General features: G+C 39.2%; 1 protein-coding gene across 5 annotated transcripts in view; it reads right to left on the minus strand.

Annotated features, from left to right (window-relative positions):
* Positions 1-2,199: 2,199 nt before the first annotated feature.
* The window catches only part of zc3h18 (zinc finger CCCH-type containing 18), a 44,614-nt gene continuing 22,836 nt past the window's right edge, over positions 2,200-23,977 (minus strand). Inside the window, exons 10-20 of one of the 5 annotated variants that reach the window (XM_058645425.1) lie at positions 21,135-21,314; positions 17,720-17,845; positions 17,000-17,092; positions 10,314-10,592; positions 7,863-7,979; positions 7,502-7,555; positions 5,264-5,469; positions 4,718-4,932; positions 4,451-4,550; positions 3,209-3,305; positions 2,200-3,078 (exon numbers count right to left, since the gene is read on the minus strand). In XM_058645425.1, coding sequence (XP_058501408.1) covers positions 2,847-3,078; positions 3,209-3,305; positions 4,451-4,550; positions 4,718-4,932; positions 5,264-5,469; positions 7,502-7,555; positions 7,863-7,979; positions 10,314-10,592; positions 17,000-17,092; positions 17,720-17,845; positions 21,135-21,314 — 1,699 coding nt within the window. In that variant the 3' untranslated portion in view covers positions 2,200-2,846. Of the gene's footprint in view, positions 3,079-3,208; positions 3,306-4,450; positions 4,551-4,717; positions 4,933-5,263; positions 5,470-7,501; positions 7,556-7,862; positions 7,980-10,313; positions 10,593-16,999; positions 17,093-17,719; positions 17,846-21,134; positions 21,318-23,977 lie in introns of all 5 variants that reach the window. The other 4 variants (XM_058645426.1, XM_058645424.1, XM_058645423.1 and 1 more) reach the window with 4 other exon arrangements.

Consider the following 23,977-nt stretch of genomic DNA (forward strand, 5'->3'; position numbering starts at 1 on the left):
GCAGCAGCTGAACAGGAAATGGAAACGAGCCCAGTTATTTCCTCTGTGTGTGTGTGTGTGTGTGTGTGTGGCATTCCTCTGACAGCACGACACACACACACACAACCTTAATTACGACTAATGTTTTACTCTGATCTTCACTTAAAAAATTAACCCTTACCTTAAGTTTAGGTGGAGAGAATTATCATTTAATTTAATTAATTTAATTTAATTTAATTTAATTTAATTTAATTTAATTTAATTTAATTTAATTTAATTTAATATATAATAATTGAACATATACACGTGTGTATATATGTGAATATATACACACGTGTATATATATATATATATATATATATATACACATTTTCATGTAAACATTTGTGCTGATTTAAAAAAAAAACTTTTTTGAACAATTATTGAGTTTATGAAGAATAAACAACGTTGAAGTGTTTTCTTTTTTGATTTTTCTTCTGTTTTATCTGATTTATTCTAAATGAATTCACACACACACACACACACACACACACACACGCGGGAATATATTCTCATGAAAACAAACATAAAAAGAGGAAGAAAATACAAAGAAGTTTCTGCTTTAACTATTTTTTATCTGTTATGATTTTATGTGCAGGCGAGGGAGGAAGAGCGGTATTATGTCAACGCGGAGGGACAAGTGTGCTGTTGGTGGCTGCACAGTGGAGCACAGTGTTTTACAGAGGATTTTATATATGAAGCTAATGTGCCGGATAAAGTCAGCAAACATGTGTTCGTGTGTTCGCACCACTTCACATCAGACTGCGGCCAGCGGTCGCCGTATTTAGTCAGCGACCGTATTTCACCGACGTACAAACACACACATTGTTAAGAAAAGGTCACATAGAGGTCATAACTGACCATTCTGACACGTCCTAATTAAAGATATTTGTTCAGTACGTCCTCCATGACCGGAGCACAGACTCAGTCTGATACAGTCACATACAGTGATCAGTGGTGCTGTCCCTAAGTGTTTTTAACTGATTTACAGTTGGTCAGTGTTCGGCTCGATCCTTGTGTCGGACGTCTCTTCCTGTGACGACACTCTCGCTGCCATGTTGATATTGTTAGAGAACTAGTGGAGGGAGGGGGAGAGGAATGGAGCGGAGGGAACAGGAGCTGAGCGAGTGAGCGCTGTAAAGAGGACAAATCAGAAACCCCCTGGAAGAAGTGGGCGTGTGTTTGCCTGTGTCTCATTTGCATATAAAGGGACCAGGCACAAAGCCGAGCGTTCTGAAAGGGGCGGGTTTAGCAGGGTTATTGAACTGCTATGGTGCTTCATCCTTATGGTATTTTGACCAAAGCATGTCACTGACATGTTCATTAGGACGCCAGGGAACTAGTTTCACTTGGGAAATAGGGTATAATATGGGACCTTTAAGAAACTGAAGAATTCTTTGTTGTCATTGTATAAAAGCTGAGGTTACGTAACATGATTGTTCTGACACACACACGTGCACGCACACACACACACGCACACACACACACACACACACACACACACACACTCATGACTTGAGGGGACATTGCATTGACTTACATTAATTTCCTGGAGACTTACTCTAACCTTAACCATAATTACTACTGGCCTAATCATAATCCTAATCCTAACCTTAAAAAATATCTTCACTTTAAAATGTAGTCATTTAGGTCATGGGGTCTTGATTTTTGTCCTCACAAGGAAGACAAGTCCCCATAGTGTGACTGTGTAAACAGTTTTAGGTCCCCACAACATTAGTAATACCCGCACACACACACAGGAGTGGTTGATACACTGTTGTCTCCATCACTGAGTTCAAATGTCTCATTGTGTAAAACATCAGTGACACAAAGTGACCACACGAGGCAGCACAGGACCAGCAGCTCACTGATGTGCGAGTGAATCCATGAATTGATATAAAGGTAAACACAGGTTCACTCCCTCGTGTCAGTGTTGCAAATGCAGCGGTTCATTCAAAGAGGGACAAACTGTCCTCAACAAGAGACAAAGATGTCGGACTTATTTTGTTTAACGTCAATTTTTAACAAAATGACCTCGTCATTGTGTCAATGTCAATTTCAAAAAACCAAAAAACTTGAGGTCAAATTTGTTAAAAAATAGCCGTCAGTTTTTCGACTTCTCTAAATCTCGTGTATCGTTGTACGACATTTGTTATTGATTAAACAAACAGAACAAACATCTCTTTATCAAAATAGTTTATTTCGAAGGCTGTTCTCACAAAAGACACTTTCATGTCTCAAAGTCCCCGTCTCACGTCAAACTCCTCCTACAACTAAAAAGTGTGACGCAAAATAAAACGTGGCGTTTTGTCACTCGAGGAAAGCAAAGAAGAAGAAGCTGCAGAGGGTTTGTTTTTAAAAAAAGAAGAAGAAAGTTTCACATCACTGTCGTCTAGAATCAAAGGTTTAAAACAATCCGACGTCTCGATGATTTTGTACAAGAAGTGACGAAGAAGACGAAGAAGAAACTGCGAAAAACAAACAAACGAGCTTGCGTTCGTTTACAGGATTTATACAAAGTCGCGGTCGAAGCAGGAAACAAACGCAAACGTGAGGACCAGACCATGAAAGGGGCGGGGCAAGAGACAGAAGTCGTAGACAATTACGTGTACAAATCCCGAGGGCGATGCTTCAGTGCTCTTCCGTGATGCTCCTCCCTCGGCCACGCCCACCCGCTCGCTCTCGCAGGACGTCCGGGGGCTCGGGGGGCGGAGCCAAACAGAGCAGTTTGTTTTGTTTTTTATTTGATTTTTTTGCGGCGAGAGCCGAACAAAATGTTTTTTTACACGTCCACTGACGGCGGGAAAACGGTCTCACGGCCCCGCCTTCTATTTGGCGGGAATCTTGGCTCGCTTGCGGGCGATGGCGTCCTCCACGGCCTTCAGCTGCTTCAGCAGCTCCTCGCGGCGGGACAGCGTGTTGCTGGGTTTGTTGGAGCCGGCGGCAGAAGCAGGACCAGGACCAGGACCAGGACCAGGACCAGGAGGGGCCGGTTTACCTGGTGCCGGTGTCGCTGAAGTTTTCCCCGAGGATTTAGGAGGCGGAGAGAGAGGGCGTTTCCTAAGGAAGACGAGGAGGAGTCAAAGTCAACGATTTTCACAATTCAATACGATGATTTTTTAACAGTGAAATACAAATGTGCGCACACACACACACACACACACACACACACACTGAGGTTTGGACCAACCTGTCTCCATGAGGGGGCAAAGGTCTTGGCCCCTGCCCTCTGGGCCGATCCATACGAGGAGAAAGTGGGGGCCGACCCACCATCTTTTTCTCACGACCTGGAAAATAAGAATTGTTTTGAAGAATTAAAGGTGTTTGTTTGTGTGGATGTTTGTGTGTTTGTGTGGATGTTTGTGTGTGTGGATGTTTGTGTGTTTGTGTGGATGTTTGTGTGTTTGTGTGGATGTTTGTGTGTGTGGATGTTTGTGTGGATGTTTGTGTGTGTGGATGTTTGTGTGTGTGAATGTTTGTGTGGATGTTTGTGTGTGTGGATGTTTGTGTGTGAATGTTTGTGTGTTTGTGTGTGGGGATGTTTGTGTGTGTGGATGTTTGTGTGTTTGTGTGTGTGTGTGGATGTTTGTGTGTGTGAATGTTTGTGCGTTTGTGTGTGTGAATGTTTGTGTGTGTGTATGTTTGTGTGGATGTTTGTGTGTATGTTTGTGTGTGTGAATGTTTGTGTGTTTGTGTGTGTGTGTGGATGTTTGTGTGTGTGTGGATGTTTGTGTTTGTGTGGATGTTTGTGTGTGTGAATGTTTGTGTGTTTGTGTGGATGTTTGTGTGAAAGCAGATGTTTCATAGTTTCATGATGAAAGTTTTTGTGGACTGTTCCAACTTCCACCTCAGGCGAGGGGGGTTTATGGCGCCTGAGCGGCCTTTACTGCCGACTTTGGAGCAGAACAGGAAGTGGTTCACCCACAGACTCCTCCCCCTCTGTTTTTTTACGTGACAGTGAAATCAGCTGATTAACATAAAGTGAACAGTGAGATGAAGAAGTGTGTCTGTGCGCTCACACTTCGTTTAGACCTGAATGATGACGACAAGCAGTTTAGTGTCAAGAATAAAGATCTCACTGTGAACCACTCACTCTCCCACACCAAAGCCCAGAGAGAAAACCAGTGATTTTAACATCACACACACAAGTTGTTGATCCACTGCTTCCTCCATCACTATTCAGTGTTTGAACTCCTTTGTTCAGATTGACCTCAGTGACACAAAGTGACCACACGAGGCAGCAGAGGACCAGCAGCTAAAATCACTGATTTTCTCTATGACTTTTGGTGTGGGAGAGTGAGTGGTTTACAAAAGTCTGTGTCGCAGAAGATAAAGACGTGATGAAGTTATCGTAGACTTAAACTGACGTAGATATTATGAACTGAGTCTTTTGTACGGTTTTGTCGTTGCCTGACACAGACGTGGATCTCACCTCTGTCTGGAGAGACGGCCATCCTCTTACTGGCAGGAGAACCTGGTCTGTCTTTGTCTGACGGCAGGTATCTCTTCCTGTTGCCTTTATCCGCCTGCTGCTGGAAAACAACAACACCAGAGATCAGCACGTTCACGCCGACTGAGCACAGGCAGAGAAACATGCTCCTCAAACACTGTCTGCTCAGTTTATCATCACCATTATATACATTTATTTATCTCTCCATCAAAAACTGTCAAGTGAGAGATCCTCAGAGTTAACAGTGACCTTGTTGAGGAGGGTGAGTTTGATGTCTTTGTGGGAACCTGAACCTCCATAGCTTCCTGGGGGGCCCATGTTGCCTGCAGGGGTGTGTCCAGGGTGGCCCCCCCGACTCCCAGGACCTGACCTGGACATGGCATGGCCTCCTCTAGGTGGCGCTCCAGAAGGAACGAGCTTCCTGCGATCATCGCGGAAAGGTTCGTCCTTCTTCGACGGTCGCTCTGTGACGAGGACAAACATTCAATTATCTGTAAACACTCACTCTCCCACACCAAAGCCCAGAGAGCCCAGTGATTTTAGCTGGCGGGGACACAGGAGCTGCTGGTCCTCTGCTGCCTCGTGTGGTCACTTTGTGTCACTGAAGGAAGTCTGAGTGAGGATTTTAAAAGCTGACATTAGAAATCAAACATTAGAACTTAGTGATGGAGGCAGCAGTGGATCAACAACTCCTGTGTGTGTGATGTTAAAATCACTGATTTTCTCTCTGGGCTTTGGTGTGGGAGAGTGAGTGGTTTACAAACTTTCAGTCACGTCCTCTTCATACACACTCACCCCTGTTTTTGTCTCTTCCGTGTGAAGGCTGCTCCCGTGCCGCTCCTCGCTCCTTGCGGGGATGATTGAGTGCAGGCGAGCGGGAGCTGGCAGACGACACCGGGCTGGCAAGGTCGGCATACATGTCGTCTGAGTCGGCACTGCGTGCTGAGCTACTGCTGGACGATGCAGACGACACCGACGACACGCTGCTCACACTCAGTGATCTGCAGCGAGACCAGACGAATGTGAATATTTTCTACTTTCTGTCATTTTTCAGCTTCTTAAACGTGAATATTTTCTACTTTCTGTCATTTTTCAGCTTCTTAAATGTGAATATTTTCTACATTGTAATTTTTCAGCTTCTTAAATGTGAATATTTTCTACCTTCTGTCATTTTTCAGCTTCTTAAATGTGAATATTTTCTACCTTCTGTCAGTTTTCAGCTTCTTAAATGTGAATATTTTCTACTTTCTGTCATTTTTCAGCTTCTTTAATGTGAATATTTTCTACTTTCTGTCATTTTTCAGCTTCTTTAATGTGAATATTTTCTACTTTCTGACATTTTTCAGCTTCTTTAATGTGAATATTTTCTACTTTCTGTCATTTTTCAGCTTCTTAAATGTGAATATTTTCTACCTTCTGTCATTTTTTAGCTTCTTAAATGTGAATATTTTCTACCTTCTGTCATTTTTCAGCTTCTTAAATGTGAATATTTTCTACCTTCTGTCATTTTTCAGCTTCTTAAATGTGAATATTTTCTACTTTCTGTCATTTTTCAGCTTCTTAAATGTGAATATTTTCTACCTTCTGTCATTTTTCAGCTTCTTTAATGTGAATATTTTCTACTTTCTGTCATTTTTCAGCTTCTTTAATGTGAATATTTTCTACCTTCTGTCATTTTTCAGCTTCTTTAATGTGAATATTTTCTACATTGTCATTTTTCAGCTTCTTAAATGTGAATATTTTCTACCTTCTGTCATTTTTCAGCTTCTTTAATGTGAATATTTTCTACTTTCTGTCATTTTTCAGCTTCTTAAATGTGAATATTTTCTACCTTCTGTCATTTTTTAGCTTCTTAAATGTGAATATTTTCTACCTTCTGTCATTTTTCAGCTTCTTAAATGTGAATATTTTCTACCTTCTGTCATTTTTCAGCTTCTTAAATGTGAATATTTTCTACTTTCTGTCATTTTTCAGCTTCTTAAATGTGAATATTTTCTACCTTCTGTCATTTTTCAGCTTCTTAAATGTGAATATTTTCTACTTTGTCATTTTTCAGCTTCTTAAATGTGAATATTTTCTACCTTCTGTCATTTTTCAGCTTCTGTAATGTGAATATTTTCTACTTTCTGTCATTTTTCAGCTTCTTTAATGTGAATATTTTCTACCTTCTGTCATTTTTCAGCTTCTTTAATGTGAATATTTTCTACATTGTCATTTTTCAGCTTCTTAAATGTGAATATTTTCTACCTTCTGTCATTTTTCAGCTTCTTTAATGTGAATATTTTCTACATTGTCATTTTTCAGCTTCTTAAATGTGAATATTTTCTACCTTCTGTCATTTTTCAGCTTCTTTAATGTGAATATTTTCTACATTGTCATTTTTCAGCTTCTTAAATGTGAATATTTTCTACCTTCTGTCATTTTTCAGCTTCTTTAATGTGAATATTTTCTACATTGTCATTTTTCAGCTTCTTAAATGTGAATATTTTCTACCTTCTGTCATTTTTCAGCTTCTTAAATGTGAATATTTTCTACTTTCTGTCATTTTTCAGCTTCTTAAATGTGAATATTTTCTACCTTCTGTCATTTTTCAGCTTCTTAAATGTGAATATTTTCTACTTTCTGTCATTTTTCAGCTTCTTAAATGTGAATATTTTCTACCTTCTGTCATTTTTCAGCTTCTTTAATGTGAATATTTTCTACTTTCTGTCATTTTTCAGCTTCTTTAATGTGAATATTTTCTACCTTCTGTCATTTTTCAGCTTCTTTAATGTGAATATTTTCTACATTGTCATTTTTCAGCTTCTTAAATGTGAATATTTTCTACCTTCTGTCATTTTTCAGCTTCTTTAATGTGAATATTTTCTACATTGTCATTTTTCAGCTTCTTAAATGTGAATATTTTCTACCTTCTGTCATTTTTCAGCTTCTTAAATGTGAATATTTTCTACCTTCTGTCATTTTTCAGCTTCTTTAATGTGAATATTTTCTACATTGTCATTTTTCAGCTTCTTAAATGTGAATATTTTCTACCTTCTGTCATTTTTCAGCTTCTTTAATGTGAAGTGAGGTTCATACCTTGATTTTCTGGACGTTTCCCCGTGAAAGCGGCACATGAAAACAAGAGTACAAAAATCAGGGAAGTACTATTCTACAAATCACCGGTTTTGTTTCGGTCACAATAACCTTTCGACATTTCTGTCGTCTCTACAAATATCATTTACACAACCCCCAATTCCACATGGTACAGTCCAACCTTTCAGTTTCAAAGGGAAACAACGGGGCTGACCTTGTGTTGAATCATCATTATATACCATAAAGGTTGTGATTTCTTTACACACAAATGTGAGGCGACCAAAGAACAACAAACAAGAGTTCCCACACAGGTCTGTACCTGGATTTCCTGGATCCGGAGCGTGAAAGTGAGTTGGACGAGGATCTGGACCTGGACCTGGAGCTGGAGCCAGTAAAACTGCTGCCACTCCCACTGACACTGCCACTCACAGTTCGCCTGGACAGAGACGGGAAGTGAAGATTCTTTTACTAATCAGGACCACAGGTTACATCAGTGTAAGACCACGATGTCTAAATCTCACTGTGAAACAGACTTTTCCAACAGGAAACTGAAGTTTGTAAACTACTCACTCTCCCACACCAAACCTCATAGAGAAAATCAGTGATTTTAACATCACACACAGGAGTTTGTTGACCACACGAGGCAGCAGAGGACCAGCAGCTCCTGTGTCCCCGCCAGCTAAAATCACTGATTGCCTCTCTGAGGTTTGGTGTGGGAGAGTGAGTGTACCTGTACTATCCTAACCAGCCGCTCTGTCCGACAGTATCGCTTATCTAAATCTCACGTGTCAATCGCAGGGAAGTCATTTATTAACAGAATAACAAGCGAGTGTTGAAACAGGTTTTCTTGGACATTTTCTTTCACACTGTTTGGTATTCTGCCCACACTCACACACCCACACACAAAAATGAAAACAATCTCACACTGTGACAGTTATTCCCTGCCCTTTGGCTGTTCTTCCCCTCTGGCTCACACACACACAAACACACACACAAACACCTTCCTCGAGTCATCCACCTACTCCCTCGCCCACATGGGATCTCTGTGGTCTTTCCCCAGCGTGCACGGCTGAAAGATACATATGCGGCATCACCTGTGTCACATTCAAATGTGTCAGGAAATGCAACCTTAAAGTGCATCGTTGCAGATATGATCCCAGTAAACAAAGCAGGGCCAACGCTCTGCCACCCACATGAAACCCAGGCTGAATTCATCCTGAATTTCCAGTCAATCAGAGAGCAGGACGAGAGCATTAAGAACGGACACACACTCCACACGCGCACACACACACACACACACACACTCCACCAAACACACACACACACACTCCACCGCACACGCGCACACACACACACCACCAAACACACACACACACTCCACCACACACACACACACACACACACACACACACACACACACACACACACACACACACACACACACACACACACACACACACACACACACACACACACACACACACACACACACACACACACACACACACACACACACACACACACACACACACACACACACACACACACACACACACACACACGCACTCCACATACAACCGGAATAGCACAACGACCAAACGTGGCTAACATTCACAATTAATCGTTCACACGTTCTGGTTCGACATTTTGCCGTGTTCATTTCATTCAGTCTTTGGTTAATTTGATTTCATCTGGAGGAATGTACCAAGTGCTAATGGGGGTGTTTTCAGAGCACCCCGTTCCACAGATCACAGCGTGTCTTCAGAGAGCACCCCCTTGTTATCAGTATTTTGGATTAGATTATTAGATTAAAGTACGTTGGTGGTTTTATTTAATGTTGAGCTACAGTCAGTCGTCCTCTAACATCCATGTCACAGACGTCACAGTGTGGCAGCATTTTACAAAAACAGATGTTGATAAAAAAGTCAAATGCAAAGTTTGCCAGCAACAGTTTTCATATCACAGCTCGACTACAAACATATCATATAAAAGCTTGAGCTAACTTGTCTTTGTTATGTTGCTCCGTCTTATTTGAGTACATGATCATATCAGAATTAGCATATTTCAATGTTTGAGTCTAATAATCATTGATTCTGCTGCAGACGCACTCGCCCACAACAACAGCAGCGATCTGTTTGTGTCTCAGCTGTGAAGCTGAGCTCCTGTGTTCAGTGTGTGTGTGTGTGTGAGGACATGAGATAAATCATCTCAATATTCCTCAACAGTTGATATTGCGCTGATATCAAGAAAGTATAGTATATTTTCGGAAATCATGCGCTATGATATTACGCAGATGCACGAGATGCAAAACGCTTTCAGAGACCCCCCCCCCCGCTTCAGTCGACCAAGAATTTCTTTGGTTGATTACTTTACATTACATGGACATTACATGATTACAGCCCTAGTATTGTTTTCTGTCCACAGACCAACATTTTTGTTTATCTGGAGCAAAGAAATAAATATTAGGAGGAATAGGAGGAAATATTTACATTAAAGAAGCTGAAAAATCACGTTTGACCGTACCATGTGACTCTGGGCCCCTGACTGAGTGGTTATTTGGACACTAATCCTAATACCATACTATATCCACATTGCTGGGTTCAAACCGGGCCTGAAACGCGTGGTTTGTCTTGGCTGACAGCAGAGCCGTGTTTGGTTACAGGTCACACTGGATCTCAGTTGCACTGCTTCCTGATACCAGGCAAATTCCTTTTCAAGTGTGTAATCTGACAGAAGTCAGAGCAGCAGCTCTGGTTTCTCAGACACCCACCTCTGCGGAGGATGTTGCTGCCTCTCTTTCTGCCTTCCTTCCCGTGGATTGGGGGGTTTTCCTGGTTCTCGCGGCACTGGGGGTCTTCCCGCTGTGCTGCTGCTGGCCCCGCCTCCTGGTCCTCCGCCCTCCCGTGGATTGGTGGGGGGTTTGCTTCCCTCTGGCACAGGTTTGGGGGGTCTGCCCTGTGGTCCAGCAGGGGGAGGAGGACTGGGAGCTTTTTTCATGGAAGCTTTTTCCCGACGAGGAGGCGGAATGGCACCGGGCTTTGGCGGCATCCTGAGGGACCAGAAACGTTTTGTCATACAAACATCAACAAGCATGTTCTCTTCCTGATTAGCTCAAATTTAAATCAATGCCTGAACAAGTCTATGTTTGCCCTTTACATCAACTGACCTAAAGATTCCTAGAGCACATTTAAAGGCGACATAAAATGCTTGTATCACACATATATGTTAGTTATGGAGGTCTACTTACATATATTAACTTGTTTTAATGGTCACGTATATGTTAGTTATGGAGGTCTACTTACATATATTAACTTGTTTTCATGGTCACGTATATGTTAGTTATGGAGGTCTACTCACATATATTAACTTGTTTTCATGGTCACATATATGTTAGTTATGGAGGTCTACTTACATATATTAACTTGTTTTCATGGTCACGTATGTTAGTTATGGAGGTCTACTTACATATATTAACTTGTTTTCATGGTCACATATATGTTAGTTATGGAGGTCTACTTACATATATTAACTTGTTTTCATGGTCACATATATGTTAGTTATGGAGGTCTACTTACATATATTAACTTGTTTTCATGGTCACGTATATGTGAGTTATGGAGGTCTACTTACATATATTAACTTGTTTTCATGGTCACGTATATGTTAGTTATGGAGGTCTACTTACATATATTAACTTGTTTTCATGGTCACATATATGTTAGTTATGGAGGTCTACTTACATATATTAACTTGTTTTCATGGTCACGTATATGTTAGTTATGGAGGTCTACTTACATATATTAACTTGTTTTCATGGTCACGTATATGTTAGTTATGGAGGTCTACTTACATATATTAACTTGTTTTCATGGTCACGTATATGTTAGTTATGGAGGTCTACTTACATATATTAACTTGTTTTCATGGTCACATATATGTTAGTTTTGGAGGTCTACTTACATATATTAACTTGTTTTCATGGTCACGTATATGTTAGTTATGGAGGTCTACTTACATATATTAACTTGTTTTCATGGTCACATATATGTTAGTTATGGAGGTCTACTTACATATATTAACTTGTTTTCATGGTCGCGTATATGTTAGTTATGGAGGTCTACTTACATATATTAACTTGTTTTCATGGTCACATATATGTTAGTTATGGAGGTCTACTTACATATATTAACTTGTTTTCACGGTCACATATATGTTAGTTATGGAGGTCTACTTACATATATTAACTTGTTTTCACGGTCACATATATGTTAGTTATGGAGGTCTACTTACATATATTAACTTGTTTTCATGGTCACATATATGTTAGTTATGGAGGTCTACTTACATATATTAACTTGTTTTCATGGTCACATATATGTTAGTTTTGGAGGTCTACTTACATATATTAACTTGTTTTCATGGTCACGTATATGTTAGTTATGGAGGTCTACTTACATATATTAACTTGTTTTCATGGTCACATATATGTTAGTTATGGAGGTCTACTTACATATATTAACTTGTTTTCATGGTCAAATATATGTTAGTTATGGAGGTCTACTTACATACATTAACTTGTTTTCATGGTCACATATATGTTAGTTATGGAGGTCTAATTACATATATTAACTTGTTTTCATGGTCACATATATGTTAGTTATGGAGGTCTACTTACATATATTAACTTGTTTTCATGGTCACATATGTTAGTTATGGAGGTCTACTTACATATATTAACTTGTTTTCATGGTCACATATATGTTAGTTATGGAGGTCTACTTACATATATTAACTTGTTTTCATGGTCACATATATGTTAGTTATGGAGGTCTACTTACATATATTAACTTGTTTTCATGGTCACATATATGTTAGTTATGGAGGTCTACTTACATATATTAACTTGTTTTCATGGTCACATATATGTTAGTTATGGAGGTCTACTTACATATATTAACTTGTTTTCATGGTCACGTATATGTTAGTTATGGAGGTCTACTTACATATATTAACTTGTTTTCATGGTCACATATATGTTAGTTATGGAGGTCTACTTACATATATTAACTTGTTTTCATGGTCACATATATGTTAGTTATGGAGGTCTACTTACATATATTAACTTGTCTTCACGGTCACATATATGTGAGTTATGGAGGTCTACTTACATATACTAACTTGTTTTCATGGTCACATATATGTTAGTTATGGAGGTCTACTTACATATATTAACTTGTTTTCATGGTCACATATATATGTTAGTTATGGAGGTCTACTTACATATATTAACTTGTTTTCATGGTCACGTATATGTTAGTTATGGAGGTCTACTCACATATATTAACTTGTTTTCATGGTCACGTATATGTGAGTTATGGAGGTCTACTTACATATATTAACTTGTTTTCATGGTCACGTATAGGTGAGTTATGGAGGTCTACTTACATATATTAACTTGTTTTCATGGTCACGTATATGTGAGTTATGGAGGTCTACTTACATATATTAACTTGTTTTCATGGTCACGTATATGTGAGTTATGGAGGTCTACTTACATATATTAACTTGTTTTCATGGTCACATATATGTGAGTTATGGAGGTCTACTTACATATATTAACTTGTTTTCATGGTCACGTATATGTGAGTTATGGAGGTCTACTTACATATATTAACTTGTTTTCATGGTCACATATATGTTAGTTATGGAGGTCTACTTACATATATTAACTTGTTTTCATGGTCACGTATATGTTAGTTATGGAGGTCTACTTACATATATTAACTTGTTTTCATGGTCACATATATGTTAGTTATGGAGGTCTACTTACATATATTAACTTGTTTTCATGGTCAAATATATGTTAGTTATGGAGGTCTACTTACATACATTAACTTGTTTTCATGGTCACATATATGTTAGTTATGGAGGTCTACTTACATATATTAACTTGTTTTCATGGTCACATATATGTTAGTTATGGAGGTCTACTTACATACATTAACTTGTTTTCATGGTCACATATATGTTAGTTATGGAGGTCTACTTACATATATTAACTTGTTTTCATGGTCACATATATGTTAGTTATGGAGGTCTACTTACATATATTAACTTGTTTTCATGGTCACGTATATGTTAGTTATGGAGGTCTACTTACATATATTAACTTGTTTTCATGGTCACGTATATGTTAGTTATGGAGGTCTACTTACATATATTAACTTGTTTTCATGGTCACATATATGTTAGTTATGGAGGTCTACTTACATATATTAACTTGTTTTCATGGTCACATATATGTTAGTTTTGGAGGTCTACTTACATATATTAACTTGTTTTCATGGTCACGTATATGTTAGTTATGGAGGTCTACTTACATATATTAACTTGTTTTCATGGTCACATATATGTTAGTTATGGAGGTCTACTTACATATATTAACTTGTTTTCATGGTCAAATATATGTTAGTTATGGAGGTCTACTTACATACATTAACTTGTTTTCATGGTCACATATATGTTAGTTATGGAGGTCTACTTACATATATTAACTTGTTTTCATGGTCACATATGTTAGTTATGGAGGTCTACTTACATATATTAACTTGTTTTCATGGTCACATATATGTTAGTTATGGAGGTCTACTTACATATATTAACTTGTTTTCATGGTCACATATATGTTAGTTATGGAGGTCTACTTACATATATTAACTTGTTTTCATGGTCACATATATATGTTAGTTATGGAGGTCTACTTACATATATTAACTTGTTTTCATGGTCACATATATGTTAGTTATGGAGGTCTACTTACATATATTAACTTGTTTTCATGGTCACATATATGTTAGTTATGGAGATCTACTTACATATATTAACTTGTCTTCATGGTCACATATATATGTTAGTTATGGAGGTCTACTTACATATATTAACTTGTTTTCATGGTCACATATATGTTAGTTATGGAGGTCTACTTACATATATTAACTTGTCTTCATGGTCACATATATGTTAGTTATGGAGGTCTACTTACATATATTAACTTGTCTTCATGGTCACATATATATGTTAGTTATGGAGGTCTACTTACATATATTAACTTGTTTTCATGGTCACATATATGTTAGTTATGGAGGTCTACTTACATATATTAACTTGTCTTCATGGTCACATATATATGTTAGTTATGGAGGTCTACTTACATATATTAACTTGTTTTCATGGTCACATATATGTTAGTTATGGAGGTCTACTTACATATATTAACTTGTTTTCATGGTCACGTATATGTTAGTTATGGAGGTCTACTTACATATATTAACTTGTTTTCATGGTCACATATATGTTAGTTATGGAGGTCTACTTACATATATTAACTTGTTTTCATGGTCACATATATGTTAGTTATGGAGGTCTACTTACATATATTAACTTGTTTTCATGGTCACGTATATGTTAGTTATGGAGGTCTACTTACATATATTAACTTGTCTTCATGGTCACATATATGTGAGTTATGGAGGTCTACTTACATATATTAACTTGTTTTCATGGTCACATATATGTTAGTTATGGAGGTCTACTTACATATATTAACTTGTCTTCACGGTCACATATATGTGAGTTATGGAGGTCTACTTACATATATTAACTTGTTTTCACGGTCACATATATGTTAGTTATGGAGGTCTACTTACATATATTAACTTGTTTTCATGGTCACATATATATGTTAGTTATGGAGGTCTACTTACATATATTAACTTGTTTTCATGGTCACGTATATGTTAGTTATGGAGGTCTAATTACATATATTAACTTGTTTTCATGGTCACATATATGTTAGTTATGGAGGTCTACTTACATATATTAACTTGTTTTCATGGTCACATATGTTAGTTATGGAGGTCTACTTACATATATTAACTTGTTTTCATGGTCACATATATGTTAGTTATGGAGGTCTACTTACATATATTAACTTGTTTTCATGGTCACATATATGTTAGTTATGGAGGTCTACTTACATATATTAACTTGTTTTCATGGTCACATATATGTTAGTTATGGAGGTCTACTTACATATATTAACTTGTTTTCATGGTCACATATATGTTAGTTATGGAGGTCTACTTACATATATTAACTTGTTTTCATGGTCACGTATATGTTAGTTATGGAGGTCTACTCACATATATTAACTTGTTTTCATGGTCACATATATGTGAGTTATGGAGGTCTACTTACATATATTAACTTGTTTTCATGGTCACGTATATGTTAGTTATGGAGGTCTACTTACATATATTAACTTGTTTTCATGGTCACGTATATGTGAGTTATGGAGGTCTACTTACATATATTAACTTGTTTTCATGGTCACGTATATGTGAGTTATGGAGGTCTACTTACATATATTAACTTGTTTTCATGGTCACGTATATGTTAGTTATGGAGGTCTACTTACATATATTAACTTGTTTTCATGGTCACATATATGTTAGTTATGGAGGTCTACTTACATATATTAACTTGTTTTCATGGTCACATATATGTTAGTTATGGAGGTCTACTTACATATATTAACTTGTTTTCATGGTCACGTATATGTTAGTCATGGAGGTCTACTTACATATATTAACTTGTTTTCATGGTCACATATATATTAGTAATGGAGGTCTACTTACATATATTAACTTGTTTTCATGGTCACGTATATGTGAGTTATGGAGGTCTACTTACATATATTAACTTGTTTTCATGGTCACATATATGTTAGTTATGGAGGTCTACTTACATATATTAACTTGTTTTCATGGTCACATATATGTTAGTTATGGAGGTCTACTTACATATATTAACTTGTCATGAGAATTGTGTTAATCTACAAGATTAAACTCGTGAGAATAAAGTGTTAATTTACGAGATTAAACTCGTGAGAATAAAGTGTTAATTTACGAGATTAAAGTCATGAGAATTGTGTTCATTTACGAGATTTAAGTCATGAGAATTGTGTTCATTTACAAGATTAAAGTCATTTAATCATTTGTATTCAAATTTCAAAGTGCCGTCAAAGTGGAAGCCAAAGTGTCCTCTGGATCTACTCCATCAGGACAACCAAACACTGTGGCTTCTCTCTTGTTTTGGTGCATATAATCAATTCATTTGCCATATTATTACGATACTTGTAAAAGAATCTTTATTTTTACCTAAGATGTGTTACTGTAAATGGGCGGAGCTTTCTGTCTGGACTCACTAAGACTGTATGTTGACGAGCACTGTCAAATCTCTCACAAAGGAAAATATTAAATAATCCAACCTTATCACAACAAAACGACTTATTATCGTGAGATTCAGTTCACAGAAAACCCTTCGTCTCCTGTCCCCAAACCATAACAGAGAGGAATAACGAGAATAATGCTGGACAGCTGACTGATGACGTCTTACCCTTTATTTAACGCAGGAGCAGGTTCTGGTTTGTTCTTCGCATTCCTCGGTGCTGCTGGACTCGGTGAGGGAGACGTGGAGAACGACCGAGACCTGGAAAAAAAGAAGGTTTAGAAATGTCAGGATTATATGTGAGAGCAGCAGCAAAACACGCTCGCGAGCAGCTGACAGCGCAGAATTTAGCACGAGCGGGAGAGGAAGTAGGAGAATAAAACATCCCGTGTTGACACCACATCAGGATAATCTGGTCGTGTGGATTTAGTTTGATTTTATGGCTGTAGAATTGTCAGAAAATGGAAATAACATATCTGGCAGTTATTCAACTGTTTAGGAATTACAGTGTGACACACTGGTGAATCTCGTCCGTTATTGGATGCTCGTTCCTCTGAAGTCCTGAGGTTCTACCGTAATGACAAGTATATGAGCCCAGAGCTCTATTTCTCTGCTTTCCAGTATTCATCCATCCATTCGTCTGTCTGTCCAACAGCGAGATAAAGACGTGAACATGTTCTTAAGATATCGCAGACTTAAGCGGACTTGGTTATTCTAAGTAATAATAAGAACGTTACCGGTGTACCAGTTTCAAAAAAAGAGGAAAATGCCAAAACAAACCGTGATCAATTGCATATGAACACCATGTGTGGAAGAGTTCAACAATCACAGAACATGCATTCTAATGCCAGGTGTAAAAGGAGCCACACACACATTAATGTTGTATACCTGGAGCGGCTGCCACTGAAGGAGCTGCGCTGAGAGGAGTGGCTGGAGTAGGAGCTGAACGAGGAGGAGCGGCTGCGTGAGCGAGAAGATCCAGAGCCTGTGTAGGATGAAGAGTGAGAAGACGACCTGCAACACACACACACAAACTTGTTATAACACATGTATTGTTTGGCTTCTGCTGCATTCAATTTGTAGTCAGAACTCGGAATAAGATAAGATAAGACAGCTTTATTTATCTCACAGTGGAGAGAAAACGGCGTTACAGCAGCTCAACAATAGATAATAAACAAACAAACAATATACAAGTAAGTAATACAAGTAGGAAATTGTTTACATATATATATATATAAATATAAAAATAAATATACATATGTAATAAGGTGCAGTTTCTCTCGGTGGTAAAAATGTGCATTCTTAATATCATCAGACTGCCAAATAGTGAGCTATGCCATACATCCATCAACAGACTGCCAAATAGTGAGCTATGCCATACATCCATCAACAGACTGCCAAATAGTGAGCTATGCCATACATCCATAAACAGACTGCCAAATAGCGACCTATTCTATACGTCCATCAACAGACTGCCAAATAGCGACCTATTCTATACGTCCATCAACAGACTGCCAAATAGCGACCTATTCAATACGTCCATCAACAGACTGCCAAATAGCGACCTATTCTATACGTCCATCAACAGATAGATAGATAGATAGATCGATAGATACTTTATTCATCTCACAGAGAAATTCATAGTTCAGCAGCTCAAAGAACACGTTACAAAATAGAAACATAAGAGGCATGCAAAGTACAGTCTAAATATAATATGGAAAAAAAATAATATAAAAAATACAAAAAGACGTTGAAAAAGAAATGAATTATAAATCAGAAAGTTCCGTTATTACAGTGCAAAGGTGAGTGTGTGCATGCACATGTACATGTGTGCTTGTGTGTATGTGTCATGTATGATGCAGGTTGAAGAGTCTGATGGCATGGGGGAGGAATGATCTCCCCTCAGTCTTTCTGTGGAGCAGGACATTGACAGCAGTCTGTCACTGAAGCTGCTCCTCTGTCTGTGTATGGTGCTGTGTAGTGGATGGTGTGGATTGTCTATGATGGACAGGAGCCTGTTGAGTGTGCGTCGCTCAGCTATGGATGTCAGACTGTCCAGTTCTGTGCCTACAACAGAGCCTGCCTTCCTTATTAGTTTGTCCAGGCGTCCTTCTTCTTTAGGCTGCCCCCCCAGCACACCACTGAGTACAGGAGGGCACTCGCTACCACAGACTGGTAGAAGGTCTGTGGCAGCTTCCTGCAGACGTTGAAGGATGCCAGCCTTCTAAGGAAGTACAGACGACTCTGTCCTTTCCTGCACAGAGCATCTGTGTTGGTGGTCCAGTCCAGCCTGTCATCCAGCTGTACTCCCAGGTATTTGTAGGTGTGCACCACCTCCACACAGTCCCCTTTGATGAGAACTGGTTCTGGGTGCACCCTGGATCTCCGGAAATCCACAACCATCTCCCTGGTCTTGGCGGTGTTTAGGAGCAGATGATTGCTGTCACACCATTTCACAAAGTCCTGGATAAGCTCCCTGTACTCCTCCTCCTTTCCACTCCTGATACAGCCAACAATGGCTGTGTCATCTGCAAATCTCTGCACATGGCAGAGCTCTGAGTTGTACTGAAAGTCGGACGTGTACAGGGTAAACAAGACAGGAGAGAGCACAGTCCCCTTCGGCGCTCCCATGCTGCTGAGCACCGTGTCAGACCCGCAGTCCCCCAGTCACACATACTGAGGTCAGCCGGTCAGGTAGTCACTTATCCAGGCATCTAGGTGTGAACCCACTCCCATCCCAGACAGTTTGTCCCTCAGGAGCAGAGGCTGGATGGTGTTAAAAGCACTGGAGAAATCTAAAAATGTACTTCTCACGGCTCAAGGAGTGAAAACGAAGGCTGCTCAACACCGCGGCGTTTAAGCAGCCCCGTGTTGCACAATCAGACCGTTGCTAAAGCCATCACAAACGCTATCGGTGTGTTTATAGGTGCAGACATGTGGCCATATTCGGTTGTGCTAAAAGAATGCTATAAACACATGCTGAAAGTGCTTGAGCCACGTTACGACGGTGCACCGTCGCGCACCCACTTCAGCGAAAAGATTGTGCCAGACTTTTTTTGCAGATCCGAAAAATTATCCGATGGTATTCGTGAGGTTTTTGATCCGTTGCACCTCTACTATACGTCCACCAACAGACTGCCAAATAGTGAGCTATTCTATACGTCCACCAACAGACTGCCAAATAGTGAGCTATTCTATACGTCCACCAACAGACTGCCAAATAGTGAGCTATTCTATACGTCCACCAACAGACTGCCATACATTCTATACATCAACTAACAGAGTGACCTGAGTGATCTAATCCAGATACTTTAGTATACATAATCCAATAATTTAGTGGGGCACACTCAGATTATTCAGGGGAATGTTATCAGATTACTTTGGTGTATATATTCAGATTGCCTGCTGGTTGAAAACAGACAACTAGGGCAGTTTAAATCGGAGCGGGTGCAATCAGACTAATTAATTAATTGAGTGGTTTTAATCAAAGTTTCAGTTACTTGAGTATACATAATCAGATTATTTCCATGGGCACAATCAGATTATTCTCGTGGATGTATTCAGATTATATAGTTGCATGACGTCAGGTAATTTATGCAGTTAAAAATCACACCGACTATAAATATGATCAAATTCTGCTTTAACACAAATAACTGGGCTTAACATTAAACAGGTGTTAAGTGATGTTTTAAAAAAAGTCTTGCTGATTCAATGTATTCTTTTAATCAATGTATATTATTTCACACATTTATTGAATATCATATAATAAATGATTACCAAGTTCTTTTTTATCTTGTTTTAATGTTGTAACACTAAGTTTACTGTTTACTTGAATTTTGTTCCGTTTATAAAAAAGCTTCTCAGAAGTTGAACGTATGTTGAAATGGATACTTCAATAAAAAGACGTTTGATAAATGATGATTCTCAATGCAACAGCCTTTAAAAGCAGGAAGTCATCACTGATACGTGATCTAAAATTATGTCACCATTTACAGATATAACAAACATATCGACCAGCCTAAGACTGGGCCTTTAATCAGTGGCTCCTAAATGCCACAGACGATTAGTTATTGCTGATTAGAACATTTGAGTGTAATATTAATTTCCATGTGAACAGCGACAGTGGTGCTTGAACCTGTTGGACTGGCAGATTCAGGAACAAACTGTTCCTGCTGGAGCTATGACGATGACTGCGAGTGCTGTGTTTAACACACACACATGCAAACTGAGGGTAATGGCGTTTAATGATGAGTAATTGCTGCGATGACGCAGGGACATCGCAACAAGAATGAGGCGTTGGTACCTGGAGGAGTTGGACAGAGAGACGGAGGAGCCGGAGGGTCGGTGTCGCCGGCGTCCTCGGGGAGGAGAGCCCAGCCCCGGGCGTCTCCTGGGGGATTTGGACCGCCGCCACGGGTCCTTCCACTCATCGGGCCGCCGCATTAATGGAACCATGTCCTTCTTTGAGGGCGGCTCCATTGGCCTGCTGAGAAGATGGAGGGCGGTCGGTTAGAGAGAAGTAACATTTACTAGAGTTTGACATAAAAGCATTAAAAACTCTCAAGTCTTCATGTTCATACACATTTTCCAAAGTCAAATTCAAGCACTCTCATGCCACGTCTATTGCACCGCAGAATCATTTTGTGATGTGATGGACACGATGGGAGTTTCCTTTTACCATCAACCAGAGCATAGGTGCACTCTCTGTGGTGGAGGCGTGGTCTCTGGCTCCTGTTGTTTGTTGTGAAACCACACCAGACGACATTTCAACAGCAGATAACACAGCACACAATAACACGCTTCCCCAAGCGGAGTCTGGATGCTGGCGAGCATGTGACGTCATCGTTTTGCCAAAGTTGACATGTTTCAGCTGGAGCGTCAGACGTGACTGACACGAGTATTGCGCCTGTGCACTGAACAAGTTTGCACTGCGCCTGGTGTGCGCACAGCATTTTCATGCTCTTCCAGCAAATTGCACCTGTGGTATAGTGGAATTTTGCTAGTATGGTCTCTCTTATACACACACACACACACACACACACACACACAATATTCATTAAAATGTCTTCACTGCTCACTGAGGAATTCCTTCTCCCATCATCTTTTGTCCGGCTCTGCTGTTGGACTGGTTTCACCGTCTGATTTGCTTTGTTGTCATAATTGAACTATAATTTTTATAAATGGTATTATTGTACGTTGTCAGACGTCACTGTGATGAGGTGGTGATGTAAACTGCCTCAGAGCATATTTATTTAGTACATAGGGAAGGCTCATTCCAAGGCTACAAAAAGGCTAATGGTTTTTGCTGTAAGTAATCACACACACACATAAACATACTTTCAACAACAACAAAGGTGGCACTGCACACACTGGTGCACCAAGTGATGAGCAGACAGACAGACAGACATCCACCAAATGAGCTGTGTGCTGTATCACTGTCAAAGTATTGCATTTTTATGAAATCACGAAGTTTTGATATGGTTATGTCCCGCTGAGAAAACACAATGTGTGTGTGTGTGTGTGTGTGTGTGTGTGTGTGTGTGTGTCAGAGAACTACGGTGGCCTCTACAGACCAGGCGTGAGTCTTTGTAATAGGGACAAAACCACACATGCTCACCTTGCTCACCACGCATGCATGTTGGATTTTCATGTGTTTTAGTGAATTGCACTTTGTCTTTCAAGTGGTTACATTGCCTATTTAAATAAACATCATAAAGTGCACTGTAGAGACGAAGAAAAAACTCTATAGTGTGTGAACTATGAACCAGCTAGTTCCCGCCTCCTCAGCACGAGCTGAACCATAAATCTAAGAGAGGCGGGACTTAAGACAGAACAGCCAATCATCAGCCGGTCACACTCAAAGCCGGTGTCATGTTTGAGGCAATAACAGGAGAGGGAGGGGGAGAGGAGGCGGCCGCAGCGAGCGCAGGAACGAAGCGGCCAGAGTAACGAAGCAAATGTAGTGAGGCAAAACTGAGGAAAAACTGCAGAAAAAGTGTGGCTGTTAAAACACCCACATCCCCCACGAGTGCGACGCCCCGTTGTGTGTGTGTGTGTGTGTAGGGATGCAGGGAGAGGAGAAATAGGTTTGAACTTACGGCTCATGTACTGTCATTTTAACGCAAAATGAACTATATTGATACAAGCGATATTGTCCCGCGTTATATCTCGTTTAGAAATATATCGATATATGTTAAAATATCGAGATATCGCCCAGCCCTACACCAGATGTCAGTGGAGAGGAACTCAAAGACATGCGGCGCGAAACATGATGCGATACTACACGTGTGTTTGATGTTATTTCCACACTTCAATGCTGGCAGGATTAGATCACAGTAGCCACAAACACGACACAGCATTGACACAGACGCACACACTTCAAGACCGTTGTTTAGCACAGCAGCTGCAAATGTTTCAATCTCGAGGGGTTAAATTATGGAACAGTCTTACAAACATAAATCAGTTAAAATATAAAAAAATACCACATTTTAAATAAATATGAGGAGTTTAATTCAGGACAGGGATAGGAACGCTGGTTTGTTCTGAGAACTTTAAGAATGTTGTATAAAAACTGTAAATAAATGTGGTGATGGGATAAAGTAAAAGGAAAGGGGAGGTACATGTTTAAGTGTTTATTTTTTTTAAAAACATGTGACGAGACGTAAATGTTGCACATGTGTTTGAAATAAAAACTATCCATGTGTCTAATATATGGGAAACAGACAGGTTTCAGTAGTGTGAAGTATTTTTTCTCTCTCGGTGCGTCTCAACATACATTCCCCGACATTGGTTCCTACTCATTACAGTAACAATGAAGCAAAGCATTAAGCTTAAAAGACACATTACATAACCACCATGGAATGAATGAATGTCATAAACCTGCAATAGACTCACTTTTGTATTGGTTGCAGTGGTGAGCCAAACTTTTTAATTGTTTCGCCTTTAACGCCATAACTTCAACTTTTTATCATTCTCCATAACTTTCATATAATGTGAATGATTTTAAACAATAAGGTGAGAAATGCTTGTCTTCATTTGAAGCACAATTATATATAAAAAGGGAAAATAAAGTGTTTAAAGTGCAATGTTGTATGCATTAAATGTGATGATCGTTTCCGATTCCTCAGAGGAGCTGAGTATTACGAG

The sequence above is a fragment of the Solea solea genome, chromosome 12 (assembly GCF_958295425.1).
Source record: "Solea solea chromosome 12, fSolSol10.1, whole genome shotgun sequence".
NCBI lineage: Eukaryota > Metazoa > Chordata > Actinopteri > Pleuronectiformes > Soleidae > Solea > Solea solea.